This window comes from Petaurus breviceps, unplaced genomic scaffold (assembly GCF_028583685.1).
Source record: "Petaurus breviceps papuanus isolate PSGF00001 unplaced genomic scaffold, PetGlider_PUasm1.0 218, whole genome shotgun sequence".
NCBI lineage: Eukaryota > Metazoa > Chordata > Mammalia > Diprotodontia > Petauridae > Petaurus > Petaurus breviceps.
The window spans coordinates 6,640,647-6,651,904 of NW_027185872.1; the positions used below are offsets into that span (position 1 = coordinate 6,640,647).

Genomic DNA, 11,258 nt, shown 5'->3' on the forward strand with positions numbered 1-11,258 from the left:
TGGCTGTCTGCGCCTTTGATCCAAAGTGGAAGCAGGCTGGAGACGTCCCAGAGGAAGAGGAGGAGCGCGCTCTGAGCGCAAACTCTGACAATCAGAGAGATGCTCCATGACCTGCAGCTAAATCTGTGCCTGGGTGGTTCGTGGGGACAGGCGTCTATATGGTGCCTACTGTGTGCCAGGAGCAGCGCTAAGTGCTTTGTACCAGTATCTCATTTGATCCTCACAATTGCACTGAAACAGGTGCTGTCATCTCCACTTTATGGATGAGGAGACTGAAACCAAGTGACTTGCCCCATGGGCCCAAGAACCAGCTTTGAACTTAGGGTTTCCTTCATCCAGGCCCAGACTAAGGCTATGGACAAGCACAGGAATTAGTAGAAGCTGTTTCTGGGTTCTTGCCTCCAGCCTGGTCTGAGCTGGCAGGCCAGTGACCAGGGAAGGAAGCTCTGAGAAAAGACTGGCCCCAAAGCATCTTCAAGCAATGCCTCAAAGAAAAACCCAACTGAGACACAAGTTCAACGGGAATTCCTAGCAGCAAGGGGTCAAGCTTAAGAAAAAGGGTAAAAAAATAATTGTATAAGTTAAATGAGAATACTAGGGGAAATGCTTGGAAAAGAGGAAATTCACTAAGTACAAGAAATAAAAAAAAATCTTAGCTAAGCAAGGCATGCCCTGAGGCCACTAGGGAGTGCCACAGCTCTGAAGAGCTTGAATTCAAATCCTGTCTCATACATATACTAGCTGGGTGACCCTGGCCAAGTCACTTCATTGCTATCTGCCTCAGTTTCCTCAACTGTAAAATATGAATCATGGTAGTTCCCACCTCCTAAGGTTGCTGTGAAGATCAAATGACATATTTGGCACAGTAGGTAATAATAAATGCTTGTTTCCTTCCTTTCTGGAAAACTGGAATAATCCAAGCAGAAGTTAATGACTCCATTAGAAAATAAGAAATATTAAAGTAAAAAAAAAAAGTGTGGGGGAGAAGAAAATGTATGTCATCACATAGAAAAAACAACACACCAGGAGAAAATAAAATAAAATACAACAGGGCTAAGTGGAATATAGCGTTTAAGTAGCTATAACAGCAACCACACTGGCATCCCCAAGATGGCTGCCAGCACAAGTTCTTAGATCTGATTTACTAGGAAAGATAGCTGTTTAAGGGGTCAACAATTCTTTTTCATTACATTCATTAGTTCAGGAGAAAAGTCAGCACTCTGAACTTCAGAGAAAACACAGAGAAATAAAAACCAATAGGGCTTCTAACTGAGAAATTAGCACAGATCAATAGACAGATCCAACTGTCTGACCAAGGCAATATCTACATAGTTAGCAGAGAGAGAAGCACCAGCATCAGGGTTTTTCAAAGCCAGGGGCCTCCTTAACAGCTACCCAGAGTCTTCTTTGGTCAGAGTGCAAGACTATTCTTCCAGTGAGTGAGTGCAGAAGCAAAATGTTAACCTCAGAGTATATATACCCTTTTTTAGAGCCAAAGGGCATCACAACCCTCTTGACCCACTACCTAATTAGAAAGTAACAAAAGGTATGGGCCTTCCTAAAAAACAAGCCTCCCCTAAACAAGCTTCCCTTAATGGGCTCCAGGTTAGGCCTATTACTGGGCAGGGAAGATCTTATATCCCATTAACATTACAGTATCTAAAGAAGTTTATTTGTGATTTGTTACCAAAAAAGTTCAAACAAATGAAAAGAATAAAAGGCATCACAAGTTTGTTTTGTGTCTGATGCATCTTTCACCTTTAAAGTTAATGCCCCCAAAACTGTCCTTGAGAGGTAGCTCTGAGGTCTTTGACCATGTGCTATGCTGTCCTGGATCTTGGCTCCTTTGGAAATGCCTCTTAAAAGACTACCTTCCCAATTCACTGAGGCATGGCCAAGGACACATCCATCCTCCCAGGCACAGATGCTGCTGGGCCTTCTCACCAAAGCTCTATGCAGAGCCAACTTTCAGGATGTGTTATTTTAGAGAGTGGTAAAGTCTTCTGCTGAAGAAAACAATTCAACCTGCCATTTTTTGTCAACTTCTCTATATTAAGCAGAGTAAAACCTTAAATATTTTGAAAAGATTTCTATAATAGATTTTCCTTTACTTGAAACTCTGTTAAAAGAAAATAAACATAGAAAGTGAACCCTTTTTACAGAATCGAGTGGAATGGTTGTGTGACCCGGGGCAAAGAGCCTCCCTACATCTGAGCTTACATAGAAACGGTCTGAGTGTGAGAGTTAAACTAAAAGGTATTCCTATCCTTTTAGACAGTTTGGCCTCACAGAGAGTCTACTCTGGAAAATCTCCAAATAGAGCTTACACAAAGATCACATAGGTTTCCAAAAGCAGAATGTTATAAGAGATGGGACGTGGAGTCAGGAAGGCCTGGGTTCTGAACTCCTTAGCTGTATGGGATCCTGGATAGTCTTATAACATGTCCATGCCTTATTTGTAAAATGAAGGGGTTAGGTTCTTTCCAGCTCTGAATCTATGATGCTATGAGTGTAACCAACAGGGTCTCTAGCTCTCATATATCCATTCAAAGCTAAGAAAAAAACAGGCGCTATCAGGAGTAGTACATCCCCAGAAAATGCCGAATGTGCAAGTACTCAGTGCAGCTCATGATTGACCAACAGGATTCTCCAGCACCACCCTTGACCCTCCTAGCTTGGTCCTGCCATATTGGATCTGCTCTTAGAAGAACTCTCGATTTGAGGTTTCCAGCCAGATGCGACTCTGATGGTGCCACAGGGTCCCACAACCCAAGCCTCAGGGGGTCATCTTGCACCCTGGCTTTCCTCAGCTCTTAGAGCTGCAGACCTCTGGCTTTCTCATGGCACAGCTATGCTCCTTCTTTGCTCCTCCAGTGACAGAGGCCCACTGCTCAGGCACTTTCTAGAGCCTTCTAAAAGGTCAGGTCACTGAACTCTAACTTGGAGTGATTTTCAGGCTAATCTCCAAAGCTGGCACTGCCCCAGGAATCACCTCCAAGGACATCAGCACAGGTGCCTTAAGAGGGGCATTCTCTGAAGGTCAGCAGTCCTGCTTCCAGCCCAGCCCTCATCTCCATTATCTGAAGCCAGCCATCCTGGCCTCCTGTAAGCAGCCACTACCCACAGGTAGGCAAGTCAGCCTGGCTCCCTGAGGGGGAGACAGAAGGCAACATGTGCATAGTAAATCAAACCACGACCCTTTTTGACTCCCTTCTCCCCTCAGATGCTGAGGCCAAGATCCTTGGGAAGAGCCCTTCTGGGAAGATGCCCTATGGAGATGCAGCCTGGGTACCAATGGCTCCTGCAGGGGCTGCAGTCACAGATACTGAAGACTCAGGAAAGAAAGTTCTGGCCACCAAGGTCCTTGGCCTTACCAGATGGTGATACAAAATCAGAAATAGACAGTATTGATTAAAAAAAATCAATAGAAATTCCACTGGGGGTAGGGGTGAGGGGGAGCTGAGATGGCAGAGAAAAGGCGGGGACTTGCCTGATCAAATTCCCCTCCAAAAAATGTTAAATAAGACCTCAGGATGAATGCTGGAGCAGCAGAACCCACCAAAGGGCAGAGTGAAACAGTTTTCTAGCCCAAGACAATGCAGAAGGTTTGCAAGAAAGATCTGTCACACTGGAGTAAGAGTGCCAGCTCAGCAAACAAGCAGCAGGTCTGGAGGAGCCTTAATCAGTGGCAGCAGTGGCAACTTCTGGACCTTTCAACCTACAGATGGTAGGGAGTTGGACAACTGGTTGGAAGGCAAATACAAGGGCCTTTGGCTAGTACTGGGTGCAGGGTTCTGCTGCATTGCCCATGTGCAGATTCAGGTCACAGTCCTGGGTGGCAGTCCCAGCATGAGGAGGAGCATCAGCACACCAGAGCTTGTGGTCAGTCAAAAACCAGAGCACAGGCCAGCAGAACAGAAAACATGCATCCCCTGTCCTTGGCAGAATCGAAAACTCACTGACCCCCAGAACTATCTCTGAAAACAGCAGCACAAAAAACCTGAAGCCTGTGAGAGCGCTACCTGGGAGCAGAGCACAGCTTTAACATGTAAAGTTAAAGTCAAGAAATAGGCTGTAAAAATGAGCAAATCGCAAAAAAAAAAAAGAACCTGACCATAGGGAGTTATTGTGGTGGCAGGGATGATGAGAATACAAACTCAGTAGAAGACAACAGAAGAATCAAAACAGCTAGCTCCAAAGCCTTAAAGAAACATGTGACTTGGTCTCAGGCCATGGAAACATTCAAAAAAGATTTGAAAACTCAAATAAGAGAGGGAGAGGAAAAATTGGGAAAAGAAGTGAGAATGATGCTAGAAAATCATGAAAAACAAGTCAGCTTAGTAAAGGAGGCACAAAAAAAAATACTGAAAAAAATTACATCTTAAAAAACAGAATAAGTCAAATTGGGAAAGAGGCACAAAAATCTAAAGAACACCTTAAAAAGCAAAATTGGCCAAATGAAAACAGTTAAATTCAAAAATTTACTGAAGACAAAAATAATCCTTAAAAAAAGAATTGGTTAAATGGAAAAGGAGGTACAAAAGTTCACCAAAGAAAATATTTCCTAACAAAATAGAATTGAACAAGTGGGAGCTAATAATTCCATGAGACATCAAGGAACAATAAAATTAAAAGAATGAAAACACAGAAGGAAATGTGAACTATCTCATTGAAAAAAGAACTGACTTGGAAAATAGATCAAGGAGAGATAATCTAAGAATTACTGGACTACTTGAAAGTCATGATGGAGAGACAGACAGACAAACAGACAGGAGACATCATCTTTCAAGAAATTATCAAGGAAAACTGCCCTGATATTCTAGAATCAGAGGGTAAAATAGAAATTGAAAGAGCCCACTGATTACCTTGTGAAAGAGATCCCAAAATGAAAATTCCTAGGAATAGTGTAACCAAATTCCAGAGCTCCTAGGTCAAAGAGAAAATACTGCAAGCAGCCAGAAAGAAACAATTCAAATATCATGAAGCCACGGTTGAGATAACACACGATTTAATAGCTTCTATATTAAAGGATCAAAGGGCTTGGAATATGATATTCTGGAGGTCAGAGAAGTTAGGATTACAACCAAGAATCACCTACCCAGCAAAACTGAGTATAATCCTCAGGGAGGGGAGGTGTTGGGAAGTGGGGGGGGGGGTTAATGGATATTTTATGAAATAGAGGACTTTCAAGAATCCTTGATGAAAAGACCAGAGCTAAATAGAAAATTTGACTCCAATTAAAAACTCAAGAGAAGCTTAAAGGTAAACAGGAAAGAGAAATCATAAGGGATTCAATAAGGTTAAACAGTTTACATTCCTACAAGATGATACCTTTAATTCTTTTTTTTTTTTTAAAGCAATCGGGGTTAAGTAACTTGCTCAAGGTTACACAGCCAGTTATTTCTGGGTGTGGTGCTGAGTATCTGAGCCTGGATTTGATCCAGGTCATCCCAACACTGGAGCTGGTGCTCTTACTCGCTGAGCCACCTGGCCGCCCCAATACCTTTAATTCTTAAGACTGTCTATTATTATGACAATGAGAAATATACATAGACAGAGGGCAGAGACATGAGTTGAAAATGATGGGATGATATCTAAAATAATCAAACTAAGGGGTAATAGAGAGGAATGCACGGGGAGAAGAGGAAAGGGAGAGAAAGAATGGGGGTAATTTAGCTCACATAAAAGAGGCATGAAAGAACTTTTATAATGGAGAGGAAGGGATGGGGAGTGCTCTAACATTACTCTCATCAAAACTGGCTCAAAGAGAAACTAACATACACACCCAGTTGGGTATAGAAATCTATCTTGCCCTTCAAGAAAGTAGGAGGGAGGGGGGCAGGAGAAAGGGGAGGGGACTGATAGAAAGTAGGACAGATGAAGGAAGGTGGTAGTTAGAAGCAAAACACTTTTGAGGATAAACAGGTTGAACAGGTGAACAGAGAGAGAATAGAATAAATGGGGAAAAGAGTATGGAGGGAAATAGAAAGTTAATCATAACTGTGGATGTTGTGCCCAAACGCAAATCACATGCCACCTGATTTGAAGCCCACCATTAAGCCCCAATATATTTGTCTTTGTAAGAAGAGACCACCCTGTTCTGCTCCTGATGACCAAGCAGGGTCCCCACACCTTGTACTCAGAACATGACTCTAGCCTGTCCCCAACACCCAACGACCCACCACCCTTTGCCTAGAACATGACCCTAGCCTGTCCTCATTACACAATGACCCTTTACTCTGTACTCTCTACCCTGTTCTGGGAGAGACCCCTCTCCAGGAAAAGTTGCACCCTTGTTCCCTTTTGTCATCAGCCCTGAGCTATAGATCTCACCAATGGCAATTCTTGGCTTCTGTTCATCATTGCTTATGCTAGTTCCCCTCCCCAATTGTGGTTTTCGTGGTTTTAGCCTTTATAAGCACTGTGTGTACCCCAATTCGGGGCTGCCTGATTTGAGTTTACAATCCAGGCAGTCACGTAGCTTAATCAATAAATCCACACCTAAATTTACCTTGAACCCAGGTCTTGGCTCGCTCTTATTCTCTGCACAACATGGAGAATTGAGTCAAATTTCTAAAAAGAGACATTTCTTAATTGACAAATGGTCAAAGGATCTGAACAGGCAGTTTTCAGATGAAGAAATCAAAGCTATCTATAGTCAGGGAAAAAAAATTCTCTAAATCACTATTTATTAGAGAAATGAAATTCAAAACACCTCTGAGTAGCACTGCACATCTGTCGGATTAACTAATCTGACAACAAAGGAAAATGACAAATGTTGAGGGGGCAGGGTTTGCAGGAAAATTGAGACACTAAAGCACAGTTATTGGAGTTGTGAGCTGCTTTAACCATTCTGGAGAGAAATGTGGAACTGCGCCCAAGGGGCTATACAACTGTGCATACTCTTTGACCCAGCAATACCATTATTAGGACTACATGCCAAATAGATAAAAAAAAAAAAGGAAAAGGAAAAAGATCTATGTGTACAAAAATATTTATAGCAGTTTTTTTAATGGTGGTAAAGAATTGTAAATTGAGGGGATGCCTATCAGTGGGGGAATGGCTGAACATTATGGTATATGATTGTGATGAAATCCTATTGTACTATAAAAAAAAAAAATGATGAGCAGGATGCTCTCAGAAAAACCTGGAAAGACTTACACAAACTGATACAAAACAAAATGAGCAAAATCCGAAGAACTTTGTAGACAGTGACATACAATACTGTATTATGATGAATCATGAATGCCTCATCTCTTCTCAGCAATACAATGCTCCAAGACAATTCTGAAGGGCTTATGATGAAAAATGCTATCCATTTCTAGAGTAAGAATTGATGGAGTCTAAATGTAAATTGAAACATGCTTTTTTAAAACTTTATTTTTCTTGGTTGTCTTTTGGGGGGAAGGGAGGTTCTGTGTTTTCTTTCACAAAATGGCTAATATGTTTTTGCATGATTGCACATGCATAACCTGTATCAAATCACTTGCCTTTTCAATGAGGTGGGAGGGGAAGGAGGGAAAGAAGATGGAACTCAAAATTTTAAAAAACTAATGTTAAAAATTCTCTTTACATGTAGTTAGGGGAAAAATATTTTTTTTTCAAAAAGAAATGACATTGGGGCGATTAGTTGGCACAGTGAATAGAGCACCAGCCTTGGAATCAGGAGGACCTGAGTTCAAATCCGACCCCAGACACAACACAAAAACTAGCCATGTGACCTTGCACAAGTCACTTAACTCCAATTGCCCTCCAAAAAGCAAAAAAGAAAGAAAGAAAAAAGAAATGACATTAAATAAAAGGCCTGACCACCTGCTTTGCCCTTTATTTACCCCTCTGTGTTATCACCCCGATTAGCATGTCAGCTCTCTGAGGGAAGGGGCTGTCTGACTGATTGATGTGTAACCCAGCACTTGGTACTGTACTGTGGACAGAGCAAGCTCTATGATCCATGCTTTCTCATTCACTCCTTCATTCTCTGGCCAGAAATTGGCAGATGTTGACTGGGGATGGATGTAATGGTTGGACAGTTTGGAAATCTGTCTACTTGATGTTTCTGTCTTGATAATTATGCCTGTATACTTTGAGGTTCAGGGTGCTGACCTTTTCTCCTGAACAAGGTAAATGATATATGTCTGACTGATTAAAGTAAGCTTGTTAACCCATTTTGAGTTGCTTTCCTTTAACAAAGCAGATCCAAGAACCTGTGTGAGCAGGCACCCTGGGGACACTAGGGTGCTTGCTGCAACAGCACCCCAAAATATCAACATGCCAGGTCCTGCTGAATGAATTCGACTCAAGTCTTCTCTCAGCCAAAGTAAAATAGAGTTTATTAAAGATTCTCCTTAATGGGGAGACTCTTAAGGAGCCTAAGTATCTGTGATGGTTGTATTGGACAGATGGGCCAGAATAATCTGACAGACTGAGTCTGAGTCAGACTGAATTCTCTGCCCCTTCCTGGAGGCAAGATGGCGCTTATATACAGAAAGATTGTGGGAAGATTTAGGGTGGTCTAGAGGTGGGGTTTGGGGAGAGTCTTGAGGAAGAGTCTAAGGAGGGACTGAGGTCAGGCTGCAGAAATGGGATTAAAGGAGGGAAGTGGCTGAAGGCAGCCCAGAGAGGACAGACGTGGAGGGCTGGGCTAGTTCAAGGGTGACAGGTTTGGGTGTGGATAGCTTGATAGGATCTCGGGTGGGAGCAGCTGGACCCGGAGGGCGGGGCTAGCTCCAGAGTAACCCAGATTTGGGCTTGGGATCACAGAGGCTCACAGCCTCAGACCAATGCCTCCTCTAGAGGGGGGATTCCATCAGTCCCAGGGTTCCCCAGAGCCGGTGCCCATCCCTACGGAGCAGGTCTTTTACTACACGAGAAACCGTGCTGGCATCCAGAGGGGACGCGCTGAGTGCCAGCTGCGAGGCTGGACGTGGCTCCTTCGCTCTCAGTCAGCTCAGCCTCAGTGAGCCCGCTGTGGACGCGCAGTCCGAGGGGGGAGATCCACAAAGCCGGTCCCTTTCCTCAGAGAGAGCCCCAACACGGAGCCACCCCCACCCAGCCTCCAGCAGGGGCCGGAGCTCCACCCGTGGAGGCCCGGGGTCCGGACCGGAGCCTTCGCCCTCCCGCGAGGCCGTGAAGGGTCCGAGCCACCGGGAGCCCCAGGAGGCCTGGCAAGGGCCCGGCGGGGTGCCAGAGCGGGACACAGGGCAGCCCCGCTGCCTTCCGTCTCCCCAGCCGCGGGCTCTTGGGTGGGTCCAGGTGCCGGCTCTCGGGGCCGCCAGCTCCTAGTGCGGGGCTGCGCTCCTAACCGCCTCCAGCTGGAACGGGCTCCTAGGGGCCTCTGTCCGGTCTGGTCTGGACCCTTCTTACTGTGACGAGTGCCCGTAGACCGCCCGTGGGGGCGCGGATCCGCGGGGGACGGGGGATGGCGGGCAGAGGCAGGGAGAGGGGGCGGTCACCGGGGGACCCGGGGAGAGGGGCGGGTGCACCAGGGCCAGGGGTGCCAAGGGCAGGTGCGGGGACGTGGGTAATGGATGTATGGAGACACGGACACGTGGGGACACGAGGCGGGCAGGGCGTGGATGCAGGGGGACGGGTGGGAGCATGGGTAATGGATGTACGGAGACACGGACACGTGGGGACACGGGTGGAAGGCCGGCGGGGAGTGGATGCAGGAGGGACAAAGTGCGCGGGGCACGGGTGGATGGGGGCGGCGAGGAAGGCCTGGGGGATGGAGACGCGGGTGCAGGGAGGCGCTTTTCCGCCTCAGCCCAGCCGCGGAGGCAGCCTGACAGCTCAGGCCCCCAGGGAGCAGAGCAGCTGCAGCCCGGACCTCCCTCGGGGGGAAGACCTTGGCCTGGGCCGGCCTGTGCGCGCGCCGGGCACGTGTCTCTCTTGTGGCGCGCGCTCTGCCTTCAGCCAGCCTCAGTGCGCACGCGCCCCAGTCTCGCACTCCCCCCCCCCCCCCCCCCCCCCCCCCCCCTGGGGTGCCCGCCCCGCGCCTGTTTGCATCTCAGTCCTCGCCCCTGAGGCCCCGGGGACGGGGCAGCGGCCCGGGGGGAGCGCGGAGGCCGGCTCTGGGAGGCGAGGGAGGCGGGGACGGGGGCCGCGCCTCCAAAGCCCGGGCCGGCACGCAGGCAGTGGAGCGGAGAGCCCTGCGGAGGTCCCCGCGCGCCGGGGTCCTTGGCACGAGCGCGCGCGCGCTGGGCACGTGCGTGCGTCCCGCAGTGCAGCCCTGTGTCCTCCTGTTCCTCCTCCGCCTCCTGTGCGGTGACATTGGGCCGCCAGCGAACGAGCGAAAGCCCCGAGCCCCGCTGCCGCCGCCATGTTCCGCACGATCATCAACCAGGCCAAGAAGCACCCGAGCGTGAGCCTCCGGGGGGGGGGGGGGGGCCCGCGACCTTGGGGGGAGGGGAGGGGCGCAGCCTGACCTTGGGGCGGCCCCAGGACTGGAATGACCCCGCGCGCCCCAGGCACAGGGGGCGGGGTCACGGGGAGCCCCGGCCTCACCCTCGTCTCCTCTCCGCCTCCAGTTGATCCCCCTGTTCCTGTTCATCGGCGCGGGGGGCACCGGGGCCACGCTCTACGTCATGCGGCTGGCGCTCTTCAACCCCGACGTCAGGTGGGGCCCCCCCCCCCCCCCGGCTCCCGCCCCGGGCTGTTTTTGTCCCCCACCTGGGACAGAAAGAACAACCCCGAGCCCTGGAACAAGATGAGCCCCACGGACCAGTACAAGGTAGGCGGCGGGGCCGGGCCCCCGGGTGGGCAGCGCCGGAAGCTGACAAGGCCACCCTGGCGTGGCTGCCTCCCAGGAACGCGGGCGCCAGAGGAAGCTCGCGTGGGAAGCCCGAGCTGGCCGCGCCCGCGCGCTCTCCTGCCCCTCGTGGGCGATGCCCCGCTTCCTGCCCGCAGCCCGTGTGGCCGGGGCGTGTGCGCAGCGCCCTGCTGCGTCCAGAGGCACCCGAGGCCAGTCTCCTGGGGGAGTCCGGGAGGAAGGGGCATTCTGGTGGCGACCTTTTTCTTGCTGGACTTGGTGCGAGAGCTTTCCAGTAGACATTCCAAATCACAGTGATGCTGTGCGTGTGCGTGTGCGTGTGAGTGTGCGTGTGAGTGTGTGCGTGTACGAGTGTGAGTGTGTGTGCGTGTGTGTGAGTGTGAGAGAGTGAGTGTGCGTGTGTGTGTGTGTGAGTGTGAGTATGTGTGTGAGTGTATGTGAGTTTGTGTGTGAGTGTGAGTGAGTGTGTGTGCGTGTGTGAGAGTGTGTG

The 11,258-nt window shown here is 48.8% G+C and overlaps 1 protein-coding gene and 1 long non-coding RNA gene across 2 annotated transcripts in view; both read left to right on the forward strand.

Moving 5' to 3' along the window:
- Positions 1-8,161, forward strand: part of LOC138166011 (uncharacterized) — a 233,810-nt gene extending 225,649 nt beyond the window's left edge. Inside the window, exon 2 of the long non-coding RNA XR_011169519.1 lies at positions 7,997-8,161. This is a non-coding gene — a long non-coding RNA (uncharacterized lncRNA). The remainder of the gene's footprint in view (positions 1-7,996) is intronic.
- Positions 8,162-10,162: 2,001 nt separating this feature from the next.
- The window catches only part of NDUFA4 (NDUFA4 mitochondrial complex associated), a 4,021-nt gene continuing 2,925 nt past the window's right edge, over positions 10,163-11,258 (forward strand). The window contains exons 1-3 of the mRNA XM_069094453.1: positions 10,163-10,360; positions 10,527-10,615; positions 10,669-10,729. Of these exons, the coding sequence (XP_068950554.1) occupies positions 10,319-10,360; positions 10,527-10,615; positions 10,669-10,729 (192 nt within the window). The 5' untranslated portion in view covers positions 10,163-10,318. The remainder of the gene's footprint in view (positions 10,361-10,526; positions 10,616-10,668; positions 10,730-11,258) is intronic.